General features: G+C 43.3%; 1 protein-coding gene across 1 annotated transcript in view; it reads right to left on the bottom strand.

The window, feature by feature from the left end:
* The window catches only part of COX10 (cytochrome c oxidase assembly factor heme A:farnesyltransferase COX10), a 562,763-nt gene that overhangs the window by 477,356 nt on the left and 65,490 nt on the right, over nt 1-19,917 (bottom strand). Inside the window, exon 4 of the mRNA XM_085616802.1 lies at nt 5,757-5,881. Within this exon, the coding sequence (XP_085472928.1) occupies nt 5,757-5,881 (125 nt within the window). The remainder of the gene's footprint in view (nt 1-5,756; nt 5,882-19,917) is intronic.

Below are 19,917 nucleotides of genomic sequence, written 5' to 3'. Positions count from 1 at the left end.
ACCCACATCAACCGTAACATCCCAGTTTAAAACAAAGACAAGAAAAGACAAAACAGACTACAGCCACTTTAACCACATAAAACACAAAACTATCAGTGACCCCGCAACATCATGCAAGATCATCCAGACAGAGGTGAACATACAGATGTAAACGTAATAAAAAGTTGAGAACGCGGAATTAAGTGTAGCTTCCTCCCGAATAGCAGGATTAAAGCCTTGTGGAACCACCAGAGGGAGCCCCTGATGGCTGACCACCAGACACGGGATGTTTTTCAGAGAAGTAGCCATAAAATGCCGGTTGCAAAGAGTCAGCTGAGAGGCAAAAAATGAGAGCATCTGATCGCCAGTGTCCAAAAATGGGAGTCACGGCTTCCTTTAAGGAGGGCTGGATTAATATAAGCAAGAGCACAGCTGAAATGTCACCAGGGCGACGGGCAGAGCTGGCAGGCGAGGGGGCTTCCTGGGAAAGAGAAGACCCTCTATCAGCAGTTCAGGTAATCAAGGACACGCATTTCAACATGGCCCTCTCTTTGCGCCAGTTGCTGCAGAGAGACGAAATAGCATTGCTATTACACAGGACTAAAGTGGGTGTTGCAGTTGATAGACTAGACCCACCAACTGCCACTTGCCGCACTGGAACTGTGAGCAAAGTGAAAGATGCACAGACTAATTTGAAAAGCAGCATATTGAGTTTCTGAGATTCAGGCGAGGAAAGAAAAAGCTCGAGGGGGGGGGGGGGCCGAAGTGGAAAGGTGCCCAGTGTATTTCCAGACTCCGAGACCACCCTTGGCGCTACGGCCTCACATGCCCAGCTTCATCCAGACCCGCTTGCTAAACATGGCAGAATACCACCCCACTAGGGAAAGTCGCTAGCTTTATTTAAATTCTTTTAAGGCAGAATAATAGGTTAGGGTCTGGTGAGAGGTAAAACGAGAAACCAGAAAAAATGGTAGACGACAATTGGATGGTCAACAAAAGGAAATAATGACCATTTGAGATAACAAAGAAAGGCAGGCTATTCGGTGAACCAGAAGGGGGTTTCCATGGAGGGAAAGGAAATCTTTTGAAGAGAAACAATGGTTCATCTCTTCAAGCTCGAGTAAAAGAAAGTTCCACAACCTAAGATCTGGTATAGAAAGCACCATCCCCACTGTCAGCTACTGAGTCATCGACCGAGCAGGAGTTTGTAGACACTCTGCTGAGAAGAACTACTCGTACATGAGGCTCCTGAAAGTAAATCTGAATGTTATTCCCTGTTCCTTGAGACAGCTATAGCAATATAATTGTCAGGAATCCGGCATAGAGGCGCCTACATTACGGAATCCCTAGGTCTTAAACTACAATTCCCATGATGCTTAATGAGGAAGAAGGGATAAAGGCGCTCTGATCGCGTGAGCCGGCGCGCGTAATTCTGCCGTCATTTCCGTCCTGAGCTGTGTGAATTGTACAGGCTGATTTAGAGCACCCCGACCTGGCTGCACGGAGACCCGGTGACAATATCAGAGGCCGGAGAGAAGCAGCGTCGGAACCGTGAGTAACCGCGAGAGAGGGCCGTAAAGACTCTCGGGGTTTCTGGACCTTGTTTGAAAATTGCACCGAGCGGAATACGGTGGACGGTTGCCGTGAGTCCCCGAGTGAGGAAGAAGAGACGCTGAGTTCCTCACGCTTTATATTTTCCTTTTACGTTATCGGCACAGCGGAGTGCAGCGGTGACTAGGAACCGCGCACTTCCGTGTGTGCTCACTAACTAAAGTAACGATCCTAGTCAGGTACCGGAGAGAGACTAATCAGTAACTCATACCGTGGACTTTCTGGGAGGATTACTAAGTCAGCGTCCTCAACACTTTCAGGGAACTCTCAGCGGAGTACTGCGGTGAAGGAACCGCGTACTGCCGCGTGTGCTGGGGGAGGCACGATTCTGTTGCGAAGCCTTTCGGCTGCTAACAGAAGAGTCCTGGCTGAGGAGTTTGTTTCTTTGAATCCGCACCCCCATTTGTTGCAGAAGAGTTACTGCCTGGGGTACGTGTGAAGGAGTAAGAGCTGGTGCAGAGTGCATGGATGGGGGGAGTGAAAGACATCATTAATGTTTGTGGTATTTCATTGCAGAATCGAATTGCATCAACGGCTGTTGAAGCCACTCCGTTGGATGATAGACAGCATTGCCCGTTCCCAGGTACAGCAGACTACTCGTAGTGAGACCAAATGAGAGTAGGGTCATCTGCAAAAGTCTTACGCCTTTGTTCCTTTTTGTTACAGGTTCTAATTCCCCTGCTGTTCCCTTCCCTATCCTTTCCCTCGCCTGATCCCTCGAACACCCTGTTTGTTACACAGGGGTGTTGGTGATATCAGGAGGTGGACCTTTTTCTACTGCCACTGGATCCTGTGGAGCGTATCCTGACAATAATTGCCATGTAGGAATATCCTGATGTGGCTTCTCTTCAGCTCACCAAATAGAGGTTTTCTACTTAAACTGCACGTTTTACTTTTTTCTAAGTAAATGGAGTTAGCGTATTCCTAAAGATAAACACGTGCAGTAAAGAATCTTAATATAAATACTCTATTAAATAAATACATAGTGCAAAACACGATTGACAGTATGTGTGCCTTTCTTTCTACAGATAGTGTGCTGAAACCAAATCTACGTAGTTCATGTGGTCTATATGTATTTGGAGACGTGAAACACATCTACATTTATGATATGTGCATGTGTATTCTAATCTCTTCATACCAGGAGGTGCAGAATTTGTTCAACTTGATAAAGATCCAACCCTTATGAACATTTTCTTCAGATAAATCTTGTCTAGCAGAGTGTGGTTACAGGGGTTGAGGGTGCGCTTCGCCCAGCAATGATAGTTTTGAACTCTTCCTCTGGACTTTAAAGGGCCTTATTAAAACTGTGAAGGAATTTCTGTTTGCAAATCTTTATTAGGATTGTAAACAACGTTCTCTGGACATTGCCAGGTGCAGAGTTAATATATAGGATCAATATCTGCAGTGATTTGTGGATCTATAAAATTAAAGAGCTTTAATCACTTTTGAAAGTGTTGTCTAATGAACAGTTCTGGCGGTGATAACTCGGGCGACATGGACTTGTACCTGGCAGCAAATAATCGGGCAGGTTTGTTACAGTTCATTTGTTAAACCTAAACCTAGAGATATTGGTGGTGACTACGGTACACACTGATTAAACCGATAGCCAAAAAAGTGCACTCAAAATTCCTTCTGCCTTGCATTTGATCTAGGAGACAGAGAAGTGGTAAAGTCACACGCCATCTTAAGCCAAGTGGGAGAGCCCCTTGAGGAGCAATCCAGACAAGTATTACCTGGATGATTTCATATCACTCGCAACATCTACATTCTCACGCACTATAAACACAACACACAGACAGCGCATTACATGGGGTTCATTAATCTTTGTCACAAGATTTATTAATCGCTTTGTCCGATAAGTTCACCACAGGTTGGTATGTATCTTTTATGCTGCATATAGCTCAGCAGGTCAGTGCTCATGTTAGACGTCTCCAACAGGCAGCGCCCATAGATATTGTGCATGGCTAGAAGATGCTGATGTCCAACTCCAGCAGTAGCTGCTGATGAGCAGGCTGAGCAACAGCCACAAATCTAGACCTCAGGTAGCAGCCGACAGCCTCTGGAAGCTGAAAATATACAGCCTGGGCATAAGCGTCAAACATCACCCTTAGGTAGTAGATGTGAATGGTCAGCATGTGCAGCAGCAGCATGTGCCCAGCTCGAACAGCAGCCGCATGTGCCCAGCTTGAACAGCAGCCGCATGGCCCCAGCTCAAGCATCAGCCGCATGGACCCAGCTTGGGCAGCAGCCACATTTGCATAGCTAATGTGCAGCATGTGCCTAGCTAGGGCAGCAGCACAGCCGCATGTGCATAGCTAGGGCAGTAGCAGCATGTGCCCAGCTAGGACAGTAGCAGCATGTGCCCACCTAGAGCAAGAGTCATACACATCAAACTCAGATAGCTGACACGCACTCTCTGCTCAGACGAACAAGTCATACACAGAGGAAATGAATAGCTTTACAAGCTCCATTTAAGCTGGCATGTAGCCGTGAGCTCAAACTCTATTTCAAGTAAGACCTAAATAATTGAGAATGTCGGCACCAACAAATCGGGTTCTGCCATCTTGAAGCAGTTACAATTACTATTTCCAGAATGTAAGCATTTGCAACAGTTTAGCAGATTAACTGCCATTTCCCTTAAACGGGCAGCCAATGACTTTTTAGGGTAATGAGCTGTTTGATTAGATTGTACAAGATTGATAGAATGAGATCAAAAAGAGGAGTTGGTAGAAAAAGAGCCTATTTTTATGCAGAACAATAACAAACGATCACAACCACCACGCAGACACATTAGTCATTACAACCCAAGTGCATCCAACTTAGCTCTGAGGCAGCTTATAACTTGACCTCACTAATTCAGAACAGTACTCCACTCTACTATCCCACATCAATACAAACCATCAAACATGTCAATGAAAGTACTATACTGATCAAATCCACACCAGTGATTACGTAGAGACAAAACATACAGTCTGTCTTAGCAGAGTACATGACACTGATGCTACTACATCTGCAGGACTCAAGTAGACAATCCCCCCTTTTGTGGAGGCTCCATCTGAAGTTCCAGGCTCAGCATAGGAGGCATACTGGACTACTGTGCTCGGTTCCGAAGGCCACATCTGGTGCACTGAAACTTTGAGGGCCATACGTTGAGCACTGCACCTAAGTTGGGGAAGGCACATCTGTAGTGCATGCTCCGCTCTGTGAGTGACATCTGGTGTACGGTTTCCAGATCCGTAGGCAATATTGGTGGACTGCACTCTGTGTGTGGCCGCAGCAGCAGCACTGTGCCCGTTACTGGAACAATATGCAGCCAGTTAAGGACGTCAGGCCCAATTATGGGGAAAGTTCTGGGATCCACATTTGGAGCACTATGGTCATTTCTGGAGGCTTCTCAGAATTGTTGGGCCTATTTCTTGAAGGAGTAGTGCAGTCAATTATGGAAAATAGATCTGAAGTAACGAGGTGCATTTTGGGGGTCACATCTAAAACATCTTCTCCAGCTTTAGAGGCCATTTGCCGAGACCATGGCTAGTTCTGGGGCACATTCTGGTACAGTGCTCAGTTGTCTAAGCTCATTTGGGGTGTCAGCTATAGAGATTGAGTCTACATTATTTTGTCCAATTCTTAACAACACATCTCCAGATGGATAAACACTGGTGCTAGTGACTGGACATTGTGGAGAGAGGGGACCAAAATGAGGCACATTTAACCTCAAGCCCTATGAGGAGAAGTAAAAACGTAACCTCTGAAGGAAAGGATGCAGGGCAGCATTATGGCAAAAGCATTCGGATTTTTAAAGATAACTAAAAAGAGGCTGCTCGTTTGAGTTGAACATATGCAAGGAAGAGGAGGTCAGGACATAAACCAGAAAAGAGAGGTTAACTTCTTAAAGGAACCTTGAGATTTTTCTTTTATACGAAGGCATGATACGGCCCTAATCGGAAGTCATGCAAACCAAGGCTGTTCATAAAGTCCGGGAACATAAAAGCATGAGTGTAGTGAAGTAGAGGCCTGATAAGACTGGAGACCAGGTAATGACGCCCATCGGCGAGGTCTGTAAGATCCCCAGTTCAGAGAATTGCAGACGCGTCTTCATATCTGGCCGGAGCGGAAGCCAGGTTTCCTAACTGGAAAAGACATTGAACTGGAAAAAGGTAACTGACCTGGTTAATGCTGTTAGCAGCGCAGGAAGCCAAGGCAGTTCCAAGGGAGGCGAACAGGAAGCAAGTCGGGTCAAAGGGCACCGGGGCCATGGCATAGCCCGCTGCAGCAGTGGTCACCACCAGGGCTAGGGAACACAGAAGAGCAAAGTCTTAGATTTCAGTACAAGCACACAGATTGGTTGCAATGCATTACAAGAAGGGGACACTTCCAATGGAGGCGGCTATCCTGAAGGGAGGCATTCACGCTTCCCTAACAGGAAGGCAGGTCAGGGGTAGGGAATCAGACACATGACAATATGCTCAGTCCCTTTTCAAGACAACATTAAAGTATACAACCCCCCCCCCCCCCCGCATCATGAGAAACACGTCTGCGCAGGTCAAACTGGTCTTCTGGCAACACTGCTAACCTGTCCGGCATAGATTGGGGTGTGCATCAAGCTAGCGAGAGACTGCTGATCTATCTGGTCTTTCGTTGTTCTGAGGTGTTAGCAGTCGAGCAGTAACATCAGGTATTACTTACTGAGGGTATATCTTATGACTCGCCTGGCTGCACGCCAGATTCGGGGGCAATATTAAAAGTGCACCACCTTGTGTCTTATTATTTCGAGACACATTCCTAATCTTAAAACATACAGATCACTGTCATCGGTTATAGGGTCACCTACATTTCCGTACAATTTTGTCCATGAACTCCAGAACAGGTCAGCTCCAGAGGTGGACAACGTGCACAGCCCGTGACAGCCTGACCCTTTGCTTTCAATAGAGTTAATTAACTTAGCTCTGATCAGAACCTTAGAAAAGAAAAGTGCATTTCTCTAAATACGAAATCCTGAGCTAACAATAAAAGATTGCTAATCATGAAGTCACTCTCTGCCCCATTATATGAGAGAATGCACACTTTACAAAATAATCATGGAAAAACCTCCCAAGTACTGCGACTATTACGATGAACCTTTGTCTGGCTACATGGGCACATCTAGAATGGTTTCCCCAGTTCTGAGCGCCAATCTTCTACCAGCTTTGACATCACATGGCAGCCAAGTAATCATGCCAGAGGGGGGTCACCTACAGGGGCAAGAATAATAGGTCTCTTTTCCACGTGAAATGTGTTAGGGAACAGCAGGGAGTGAGAAAGATGAGGACTGCCATGTTGTAACTCAGATATTAAAGCAGGTACAGTTACAGAAGTTACATTGGAATAAAAATGTATTGATTGGGTGATGGTGACATTCCTACTGCAGGCCAGTCAAAGCCCCAAAAAGAGCTGGGCGGAACTTCCTCATCTGGGCAAGGGGTCCTCCTACTCCATCTTGTGTACCACAAAGAAACTGGAGTGAATGCATAGACTAGTTTCCTTAGGAGCACAAGACTAATTCAAAAACCAACAATAATCAATAACCACTATGTTTACCACTAACTTTGGGTCCCAGAGCAGCGTGGTGCTCAGTGTAAAGTGCTTCAAAACCTCGCCAGGGATAGAAAGCACTATATAGATACAATTACAATACAATTGCGGTCCTGGGCATCGTCAGTTCCGTCAGCAGGGCCATCTGCGGATCAGCAAGGCTGGAAGCTTATCAGCAAGAGGCTTAGTATCTACACGCGCCTGGGAAGTATTTCGCCAAATTCAGTAATAGCAGTGGCTCAGTCACACGGATGGGTCAAAATAATTCATCTACATTTAATACCTCGAAATTCAGCTACCCCGGACATCTAGTGCTGCGAGCCATGGAGACTGTCAATTTCACAGATATCAATTTTGAAGATGCCGGCACAGACAGCTTAAGAATGATATGTCAATCACACAGAGGCCAAATGGAGTATGGCGAAAGCCCCTCTATCTGCAAGCTTCCAGGGAGCAAAAACACACAGGTTTGCGCAACCACTGCACCTTCCACCCTTCATTGATATCGCAGTATTACATAGTAAAGAGAATGCAGACGGTGACGTCGCCACTGGGATCAGATGCTATGTTAACTGTGCGCCGTTGCCAGTAGGATGGCCTCGGTGAGTTGTCCATGCACTTCTAGGGAATTCACAGTTTACTCTATGGAGATCACAGAAGTTTATCAAAGACAAAAATATACATTCAAAGTCAACAGGAAATACCGTGAGGAAAAAAAGAGAACTGATTTTATTTGCAATTCTCTGAAATAAAGCTAGCAAGACGTCCTTTCCATACCCGCACATCCATCACCGTACGCACACCAGGAGCAGACTTCCGATGCAGAGAGAATTTGCATTTTTGAGACAGAAAACATTAATTTTTGGATTTTATGAATCACACTTTGACATGTAGACAAGATTTTAATTAAAAAAAGAAGTTATCACCATGTGCTTTGCAGCCATTAATTAAAGCAAATTTAGCACTAATTTACAAAGAGAGGAGGGCGCGCTGGATCGACAAATCGTCTAGTTATGCAAACCTGAAATGGGATATTGCCACTGTGGTAATTACACTTTCAGCTGATTGATTTCTTCTGATTAACTTTATTAAGTAAATTGTGCAGGACTCGCTGACATCTCATTAAGGAGGCCGGCACCCCGGGTGGAAATTACATTTTTATTAGCTTTTCTTCATCAGGGCGAGTGTTTTCCAAAACCACTTTTTCGCGCAAGATGTTCGGTTTGTGAGATGAAATACCCTTGAAAGTTAATAGTCCTTCTGAGCAGAACCGGAAGCACTACAACCCGTGCTCACGACAGCCAATGGAATGAACTTGCTTCCTTCCTACCTCACCTCTTGACCAACAGGCAAGATAATATGGAACAGCTTTATCCAGCCCTGGCTCTCCAGCCAATCACACTTGGATGCTGACATGTGCAGCTTCACGTTTCCCTTTTAAGTAAGGGTCGACAAACCATAGCCCAAGCCAGGACGAGCCTCTTGAGAATCCCTGGTTGCCGAACTGCACCTACAGAAGGACCAACTGGACTCAAGGAACTAGATCTGCCAGTTGTCAAACTCAAACCCTTAGGCATGGGTCTACCTGGCCATTAACAACTGGGTAACTCACAACCAACACCAGCGAACCTAGGACAGTACCCAAACTGCTTAATCACTGTCCTTGCAACAATGCCAATCTTTTGCCTTCTCCTGCAAATTGTTTAAGAATTTAGAGTCAACTGGCGGTCCTGCCTGGCATCTTGGGTAAACAGCACCTAGGGATTGTTAGGACACACAGTGAACAACACAACTCTTCGCTATTACACCACATTTAACGTTAGAAGATTACGCCATCTGATCAGGGGCCCCCTGTTCCTCCTGTGAACTTCTTTTACGTATATATATTTTTTTCATGTATGTTAGTCCAATTGCTTCATTTAAATGAACCAGGATTACTACATCCAGAACGCGATAGATTGCTGAAGGAAATCTAAGGACTCAGAAATTGTGCCCCGATGGCGGAATTTGGCAATTTAAACCAAATTCTCAACACCATACCACACAAACTGTCTCACCATCAAGGAATACAGGGCCTGAACGCCAGGCAACATCTAAGCTAGAAATATTCCTTCACCATTCACTGGATGCCTCCCTAGATTTAAAACGGCACATCTGGCTCTGGACACCAGATGTTGCACACCATATGTCATTCACACTTATCACTAACACAACATTTCTTACTATCACACACGCTACAACGTGTCACTCCGTACATCTCAGATGTCACAACGATAAATACCTCTTGCACACTGTCACCAACCCAAGTCTTCTGAAATATCCTCCCTTCCAGCACAATTAAACTGCCCCGCAACAGTCTGTACTACTCAGCCTATCAAACCCCAGAGTCACAATCACAGGCACTCTTAACGCACCATATACAACAACACAAACAAACTACAGGGCCAATTCACAAGCTCTATTTTATAGCAGGTTTAGTAATGCTACAATAGTTCTAATCATGTTCTACAAAATGCTATTGACTATCCTACACGTGGAGGTCTCCGCCTCTACCGTCTTTTATGTGTCTAGATCTCCATCCAGATTTTGGAGAGCTCTGTACACATACGTATACGTTTGAATAGTAGACGTGGAGGGACGGGGGAGTGGCTGGAAAATGGGGAATACTTGCTACTAAATTGGATGAGGTTAGGGAGAGTTAAACTGCAAGTCCAATCCTATTTACAAACTGCACTTCTAAAGTTCACTTCTACAGCAAAAATAACCCAAGAAAGTCATACATGTACTCCGGTTCAAACATAAAGTACGTCCAGCACCACACATGGCCAATCAAGGGCACTGAAAAGATGTCAAAAGGGACTTCAGGGGTGCGTGGCTTCGACGCCGACTGAGATGGCCGCCTAGTCCGGGAGCTCCGGCGCATCGGGACGCTTTCCTGACCGCGAACGCCGGCTTTATTGACCTTTTGACAACCCGCCGCTATCTCCTGCTCTGGGACCATGGTGCGCACCCGGTGAGCGTTTCTGCTCACAGCAACAAACGCTAATTGGCAATATTTCTATCGTGGATGCACTCTCCTCAGAGCGGCCGCCATTTTGTGCGCTTTGTCGTGCTGATGCCTATCAAGGTTTGTTCCTATTACAATTGACTCATGCGGTTTCTTCACTCGTTGGAGGACTTTTCCCCACACAATATGCATACTCGTTCATCCTTGTGCCTTCCTGCTGATTTCATTAAGACTCTGCTATGACTGCCTAATGTTAATGCTATAGCCCTTTTTTTTTTGCATTTTTTTTGCATTTCAAAACCCAATTATGTTCCTCATGTGTAATTGGGGTCAATGTCGCTTTGCTCTGCACTATTTCTGAGGAAGTCTCTCTTGAATAACCCCACATTTAAACAGCACCTCAGCTGGTGATGCCTTTTCTATATTGACAGCAGCTCTGCTCTTTGTGGGAATAACTCTCCAGCCACTTCTCATGATTGGTCATTCTCACGCCGCTGCCTCTTCTGCTGAAGTAGTTTTCAGGCATTTTTACTTGGCATTATTACTTTTAACTGTTTTGGAAGTTTTTTAAACTCTCAGCTATATTTGCCTTTTGCGAGATCTGCAGCCTACATCTGCCTGTTTATCCTGCGTACTGCCTTTTCTGTGTTGCTTGCATATCATTTCTTTATGGAAAAGTTGCGTAAACCACAGTTTGTGTTTATACCTAAACCTCACGCTACTTTACCACCAATTTCTCCTTCAACAAATATTTCACCTCAGAACACAGACGACATGGCAGGTGATTCCTCTAACCGCTCCACCTCATCACAATCGAATGTTACAAAACCTTCACCGCCGCTATCATCATCCAAGCGTCTGAAGCAAGACCCTCCGTCTCCTGACAAGTCGTCCCCTCCTCCTATATCTTTGGAAGTTCTACTTGATGAAATTCGAGCTCTTCGTCCTTTTGTAGAGGAAACAAACAGTAAAATGCAACTTTTGAAGGAGAAGTGGACTACGATGGAAACCAGAGTGTCTTCGGTAGAACAGCAGCTTGGTGTGGTGCATGATACATCCCAGAGACTATCTTCCTTGGAGCAGGAGGTTCGTGACCTTCGGTTACATACAGAGGATTTGGAAAATAGGAACAGAAGGAACAATCTACGTATTTATGGTCTTCCTGAATCCCTTGAGGCTGATGATCCAGTTGCCTTTTTTACCTCCTTCTTGCCGAAACTCCTGGATATGCCTTCTTCTACGTCTCTCAATATTCAGAGAGCCCATAGACTGGGTCCACGTCTCTCTAGCTCTACGACTCCCACGAAACCAAGGGGAGTCATTATTCTCTTTTTGAAATTCATTGATCTGCTTTCAGTTCTTACGGCGGCCAGAGCCAAACGTCAGCTTTCTTGGCTTGGCCAGCGGGTGTTCATTTCTCAAGACGTATCCAATGCAACGGCATCAAGAAGAAAGGAATTTCTTAGTCTACGACCTCCTCTGCGATCCCTTGGTGCTCGTTATGGCCTTTTCCACCCTTGCATCTTTAAAGTGACATATCAAAATCAGACTCGAACTTTCCACGACCCAGCGGATCTTAAGAAATTCATCCATTCTCATACTATTTCTGTCATGGATACAGCTGGCCCCTCCAATGGTTGATTTTTTTTTTCATTCTTCCTTTTCTAGCTCATCAGCCATGATAGTCATGACTTAGTTTGGCTTTCAACTTTTTCTTATTATTGTTCTTAGATTTGTTTATTAAGCGTTTTCTTTTTTCTCTTGGAAATGTATCTATGCTAAATGATATTAGATATCTCTCTATATTTATTTATTTTATTTTTTCTTCTTCTTCATGTCTTTCAACGCTAATTATTTCTTCTTTATTCCATATAGGTTTATTTGTCTCCGTTTCCTGAAAGGTTCTTACCTTTGTCCTCCCTTGTCCTGATGCGGTCCGGATGCCTTTGGTTTGGGTGATCCATCTTATGTGTCGTCCTTGCCCTGACGTCTCCTCCCCTGATCCCCTTAGGTATGTTGTATCAGTCATCCTTTTTGGATATGTGCTGTCTCTTCTTTCTCTTTCTTTGTCTTTTCCTTCCCCTCCTTTCTCCTTTCCCTCTTATTTTCTCATATTCATACTACTCTCCTTTCTACTGTCTCACTCGGTTGTTTCCCTTTTACCCTTTCCTTACTTCTCTTTTCTTGCTGGTATCTGCCCTCTTCTCTTCTACCTTTTACTGATCCTATCTCTTTTTTATTTCTTCATTGCTTTTTCCTCTTTCTCTAGTTACTTTTACATGCTTGGTTTTATGCAAGTATATTCATTTTTATGTTTCTCCGTTCAGAGTTATCTCCTGGAATGTAAAGGGTTTTATTAATCCTATTAAAAGACAGAGAATCCTTTCCCACCTAGCTTCGTACAATCCTGATATAGTTATTTTACAGGAAACGCATCTCACAGACACTGAATCTCTTAAGTTAAAAAGAAGCTGGGTGGGTACGGTCCTATTCTCTCCATCTACCAATAAAAAAAATGGTGTTATCATTTTATGTCATAAAAAGTTGAGTTGTAATGTTCTATCACAAGAAAATGACACGGAAGGTAGATGGATTCTAGCAAAGTTATCAATCAATTCTGTTTCTTTAACTGTTTTTAATATTTATGGTCCTACACATCCTGATTGTACTTTTTGGCCTTTGATTATGCAAAAATTTATTCAATTTCGAGATGATTTCTTCATTCTGGGTGGTGACTGCAACCAGATTATTGATCCGTTTCTTGATCGCAAGTCCACAGTCCGTTTCACTCCACATAAGACTCACAAACAATTTCTAGATACCATTTCTCAGACACATGTCATGGACTCTTGGAGACTTTCTCACCGGCGTTTTAATAATTCCCTGCTTACTGACCCTCTTTTCTCCTCCTCTTTTCGTTCCTTTACTAATGAGTTTTTCGAGCTCAATTGTAACCCTGACTCCTCCCCCCATATTATATGAGATTCTTTCAAAGCTACGGCTAGAGGTTTCATCTTAGATTTTGCCTTTAGAAAAAAGAAACGTTTTCTCCAAGAACAAAAATCCACCTTAGCACATATTAAATATTTGGAACATGAATTTTATACCTCTTCAACCAATTCTATTTCACCTGAATTGATACGCGCTAAGATTGAGTTCAATAAGTTTTCTACTGACAATGCGTCATCAATGCTTCTCCGTAGTAGCGCTCGTTACTACGATGGTCGTAATAAGGCAGGGAAACTCTTAGCAAATTATCTCAAATCCCGTAAAGAACGCAAACTTATTAACTCTATTTACTCCTCTAATAACTCTCTTCTGTATAAAGATCAGGATACACTTGATGAATTTAAACTGTTTTACCAAAATCTCTATACACCAGAATCTCCCCCTTCCTCAGCTCTCATTCAGGCTTATCTTGATAAACTCCCCGCCCCTTCTACTTCTCATCTTAATTTTCTTGATCTGGAAAAAGACCTCTCACTTAAGGAACTTTCTAATGCTTTAAATACTCTTACTAAAGTGAAATCACCTGGCCCAGATGGTTTTTCTGTTGAATTTTATTTACACTTTTCTGATCTACTACTCCCCAAGCTCTTAACGCTCTTTCAATCATTTTATTCAACTGGTAAGACAGAAGGCACCTTTCAGGAAGCCACCATTTGCCTTATTCCTAAAGAGGGTCGTGACTCTCAATTCTGTAAGAATTACCGCCCAATCTCCCTTGTTAATGTTGATTATAAGTTATTTGCTAAGCTCCTTGCATTACGTTTAGACCCCCTCATGCCCCATTTTATTGGTAAAGAGCAATGTGGTTTTGTTAAAGGTAGGCTAACTTCTGACAACTCTCGCCTTTTTCTTAATGTCTTAAATAAATCTTCCTCCCTCTCCTCTTCTATAGACGCTATCTCAGTTGACGCAGAGAAAGCTTTTGATAGAGTTGACTGGTCTTTTTTGTTTGCGTCGTTACACTGGCATGGTTTCGGTCCTAATTTCATATCACTCATCTCCTTATTGTACACTGCTCCGAAAGGTTCGGTTTTAGTTAATGGGCATGTTTCTTCCTACTTTCCTCTTCAATGTGGTGTTCGACAGGGCTGTCCTTTATCCCCTCTTCTCTTTGTCTTAGCCCTTGAACCCTTTTTGACCTCTATTCGTACCAATGACTCCATTTCTGGTTTTCCCTACGGTGACCATCAGTTGAAACTCTCTGCATATGCAGACGATATTCTTTTATTTATTTCTTCTCCTGATACCTCTATTTCTCCTTTAATGTCTGAATTCGAATCCTTTTCACAGGTTTCTGGTTATAAAATTAACTCTGACAAGACTGAAATTCTTCCTCTTGCGAAATTCTGTTTTCCCCATTCCTTCGCTTCCACTGGATTTGCATGGAACAGTTCCAAAATTAAATACCTCGGTATTTGGTTTTCCAATTCTATCACCTTTGCCATTAAATTAAATATGTCTGCAGTATTATCTCGGATTGAGAAACTAACATCTTCTTGGAACCCTCTTTTTCTTTCTTGGTGGGGTCGTTTAGATTTGATTAAAATGATGATTGTCCCGATTCTAATTTATATCCTCTCCATGCTTCTTGTACACATTCCTGCCCTCTATTTTAAACGTATTGATTCATGCCTCTCTAGATTTCTTTGGAAGAATGAAAAATCCAGAATTTCTCTATCTGCTCTTCGCAAGCCAAAGTCTAATGGTGGCGTGAACTTCCCGAATTTTCAACTTTATCATAAATCCTTCCCTCTGCGCCAAGCCTCAAAATGGCTTCTATCGGACCTCTTTCCCTTTACCCGTCTTTGGCTCCTTATTGAACATGTCTTATTACTACCCCATTCTTTCAATGAAGTTGTACGTTTCTCCACCAAAACACCTCAAACCTCTCTTCCTCTGTTTAGACATACCTGTTCCTTATTGAAACCTTTGTTCTGCCCTACTGTCATTTCTCGTGAATCTTTCTTAGAATCCTCTATTTGGCACAATTCGCTTATCCTCTTAAATAACAGGCCCATTTATTGAAAGGCATGGAGATTAAAAGGTATTATATGGGTTAAGCATCTTTTCGATGGTCTCTCTCCTTGCCCCTTTCCCCATTTTCAGTCCCTCTTTCATTGCTCTCGCTCCTTTCTTCAACAGTTCACTACACTAATGGCGATAATAACTGACACTTACTATTCTCTTCCCTCCTCTCCCGCATCTGACACCCAACATCCTCTCTTTGGACTGCTCTATACTTTACACAAATTCTTTTTAGCCCCCAATCCAAATCGTGTGAAATCTAAACTGGAACTCTCCTGGGAATCGGACCTAGATTGTGAATGGGCTATAGTTTTTTGGGACAAAATGTGGACCAGATCTTTAAAGATTTCCCGCTCTGCCTCTCTCACCCAATCTATGTTTTTTCTTTACCACAGACTTTATCTTTCTCCTGTTTCTTTAGCTCGTTTTTCTTCTTCTGCTGACTCTAAATGTTGGACTTGTGGCTCCTTAGACGCTGACCTCCTTCATCTTCTTTTCCTTTGTCCTTCGGTTTCTGACTTCTGGGAGAAAATGTGGTCATACATCTCTCGTCTGTTCACTATCTCCATTCCTTATTCTATCCCTCTCCTCTTTGCTGGTAGTCTTTGTGAATCTTTAGTCCTTCCCCCACATTCTCATGGTCTTTTCGACCTTATGATTGCCCTGGCTTTTCAACACATCTCTTTCAACTGGAAATCCCTCACTAAACTGTCCATACAACATTGGTGGAACACTCTCTGTCAATACCATAGGTTGGATGTTGCTTTCACCTCTTCATGTGTCCCAGCATATAATTGGGATCTGTTCTGGTTGCCTCTTACCACCTATTTGGACCGAATTGTCCTACAGAAAGTCTCGCATTTGACCTCTGACTCTTTTAAACCTCCTTGAATGATTTCATCTCTGTTTCTTCATATTTACCCTATGGAATTGTTATACTTTGTGTCTTATTTCACAAATCTTTTTTGCTTATTTAGGATATGTAACCTAGTATGCTTATTTTTGTATCTTTTTACTTCATAATGTTAACATTCCCTACCCCTTTTCTCCCCCTTCCCACTCCTCCCCTTTCCCCTCCTTTTCTTCCCCCCTCATATGTAAAATCCCGAAAATGCTTTTATCCTTTCTTTTACAGTATCCAGCTTCTTCGTTTATCTTATCTATGGTTGTTTCCTTTATATATTGCTGGTATGTTTGTACTTTACTAACTGCTAATAAAGCTTTTTCAAACTTTAAAAAAAAAAAGGGACTTCAAAAAGAACCCCATTGGAATTAATGTTAAAATGAATTAATTTAGTTTGTCTTTAATAGCTAGATATTTTAATTTTCTCTTTCAAAATGTATATATAAATGCAAAATATTGATTTATTAATAAATATTTTAATAACCTTTTGAATTGAAAAAATTAATGTAACTATGTTGTTAAATAATGACATTTTAAATTAATTCTATACATAAAGTTTAGTCATTTTTAGGTACTTTTTAATTCGTAATAAATATAAACATTTTGCTTTGGCTAGGATTTTTTTAAATTAATCTTTAAAAAAACTTAATTTCATGCAAAACATTAAATTAATATGTAATTCAAAAGGAAGTTGACAACCCTATATTATTTTGTTTCATTTAGCTTGTTATACTTATAAAATAAATATATAAAATTAATTTACGTTAATTTTTAACATGAAATATGTTCACAACTTTCTTTTAAAGTTCAATAAATCTTTTAAACTTTAAAAATTCCCTGTCAATATTCCTTCGAGGTATAAGATTGGGCTGGAAAGCTTTTTATTCAGCAATGATTCTCCAACACCAGACAGCACAACACAGATCCGGCCATGACTTCAGATGTCATCGTTAAAGTATATTAGGCAACAATCAGTTTGCTTTCATCAATTCCAGATATTTTTTCTGCGCCCCTCTGATGCATATGGAGAGGAACCAAAAGTCATAAAAGTGACAAATACAGCAAATAACGTGTTTGCATTCCTTATATATTATAAATACGACACTAGCTCATAGGCAAAGAGACAGATGGTGGTGAGGAAACCGCAGGGAGATTATGTATCCACCAAAAATATTTTTATCAAACGTAAGTAAATATTTTTCTCATGGATACATCTTCTCACAGATTGCTTACCTTATGAATGAGTCCTAAAGCAGTACCACCTTGGGAGGTGGGACTAAGTGGTGCCAGATAACCAAGGGCATCGTACAACACAGTTTGGGCAAAGTACTATCACTGCTTGCCTGAGACGAGAGGCAGCAGGGCTTTGCACAATTATGCAACGACAATCACTCAGCTGCCTAGCATATGTTGGTAAAAGGACAGAGGAGAGAGCTGTGGGTGCTGCAATTGCTCTGGTGGAATGAGCATAAATATCCTCTGAATGTCAGGGTACAGCAAATCTTGATACAGAGGAATGCTCCACAAAAATGATGCATTTGCTAACTGTCTTACTGTTTTTTAGCTCCAGCAAAGCCCACACAGAGCTGGTCATCAGCTCTATCCTGCTGTGTTCGAGCGAGGTAGAACAACTAAAACACAAGCCTAGGTTCTACCCCACTCTACGCAGATGTTCCTCCTCCTTGGCACGGGCAAACCAGGAAAGAAAGATAGAACAGTAACAGACTGTCCTATATGAAATGCAGAAACTTTCTCGGGTAAGAAAAAGGACAAATCCAAAGGACCAACTTATCCAGGTGGAAAATTGCAATGGCCAAGTGAACTGAAGGGGCAAAAGCTCTTCAACCATATGAGCAGAAGTAATCGCCACCAACAGAACAGTTTTTAGAGCAAGTAGTCAAACTGGTCAAACTTCAAGATGTTAGACAGATAAGTTGTACAGAGAATAATGCCTTCCTCTCGCACGACTGCACAAACGTGCTCCAGTGACTTACAGAAATGGATTTAGTGTCAGAATTTCGGGCCAAGATGTTGTCTGGAACCTTATCAGGAAGGCAAAAGAATTCTAGCTGGCACCACACAATCTCCATGTATGCTGCCACAATGTCTGGGGATTGGAGTGTAGGACCTCACTATCTTGCCACAAGAGCAGATCTCCTCTGAATGAAAGAGGTAAAGGCAGCAGAATGATGAGTACCAAGAGGCAAACCAAATCGAATCTACGGAGATCAGAATCAGATGCACCCTGTCCATCCGCCCTTTCCACAGTACTCTGGACAGAAGTGGGATCAGCGGGAATGCGTACAGCAGCCTCCAGGACAGGTTATAGTTGAAGGTATCTAGTATTAACTCTACAGAATAAAACAGAGGACACTTCCAGTCCTAAGCCATGGCGAAGACATCCATGAGTGGAAACCCAAATCTGGAAAAGATTGCCTTCGTCATTTTGGGGTGCAGCTCCCACTAGTAATGCTCAATCAAGAGATGACTGAGGGCACCAACTATCACCTAGAGGGAGCTTGAGATACCAGTCACTACTGGGAAGGCTCCCCGTTGCAGCATCATGTCTATAGGCAAATTGCCACCCAAAATAGTCCATGATGCCAAACCGCTCTGTTTGTTGATATAGTGGACAGTAGAAGTGTTGTGTAAAACTATTTGGGGACTGGTCCTGGGATGGAAGGGAGAAACGTCTGCAAGGTAAGAAAGACCTCCAGCTTGACCATATTTATGTGCAGGCACTGGACCAACACGAAATAAGAGACCCTTCCAAGCATCAATCAATAAATCAATCAGGGGTTGGTGAAGCGTGCTACTCACTCGCGAGGGTCTCAAGGCGCTGGGGGAAGGGATGGGTGGGCAGCTCTCGATCAGTCGAAGAGCCAGGTCTTGAGGTCTTTCCTGAACGTGTGCAGGGTCGGGGCGTGCCTGATGTTCACGGGGAGCTCGTTCCAGGTCTTGGCTGCGATGTAGGAGAAGGCTCTCCCGCCTGTTCTGTTTCTGCGGATGCGGGGGACCTCTGGCGCCAAAAGGCGTCGAAAAGCAGATGCAGGCGAGGGAGGGAGCACTTCTGCTTACCTCAGCCAGGAGCGGGCTGCGAGCGTGAACCCAGCAGTGGGGAGGCATTCAGGGTAGCGATGCAGGTGGCGACGCAGGCAGAGGAAGCGGAGCTGCTGTGGAAGAGTGCTGGCCTGGACCGAGGTCTAGGGAGGTCTAGGGACACGTTAAACAGATAAGCACTCATGCCCTACTAGGAGGCATCCGTGACAATGGCAGGCTAAGCCTGAGGGGGCTGAATAGGCAAATCCTAAGAAGGTAGGAGGGATCCATCCACAAGTACAGATCCTGATGTACCAACTGGAAGATGCATACCTCACCCATGAATCTTCCATATTGCAAACACTGCCACCATTGACCGCACTGGAATGCTCTCTCTTATCTGCTGGGAAAAGGCAGCAATGGGTTTCAAAAGTCCATGATGCTCAGAAGAAGCAAGACCTGAGGGACTGGGATCTGAACTTGAGCCACACCCCCATCGGAATCATCACCTGAATATCAGAAATAGACTGAGTAGGAAAGGAGTACATAAGGGTTGTCAAGCACTGCCCCAATAAAGGTCCATCTGCGTGTTCAGAGTGACATGCGACTTCTAAACATCGAAGGCTAAAACTCAAGTTGCGAAAAAGAGCTATTGTTTGGTGGAAATGTGTTTTGACCCATCATCGAAGACTCCACCTTCATCAGTTAGTTGTCCAAGGGCGGGAAAAACATGGACTCCAGACTTTCACAACAAAGCAGCCATGATTAGCAG

Source organism: Triturus cristatus, chromosome 7, assembly GCF_964204655.1.
Source record: "Triturus cristatus chromosome 7, aTriCri1.1, whole genome shotgun sequence".
Taxonomy (NCBI): Eukaryota; Metazoa; Chordata; class Amphibia; order Caudata; family Salamandridae; genus Triturus; species Triturus cristatus.
Note: the sequence above shows the minus strand (reverse complement) of the source record. Positions and strands in the feature narration are given on the sequence as shown.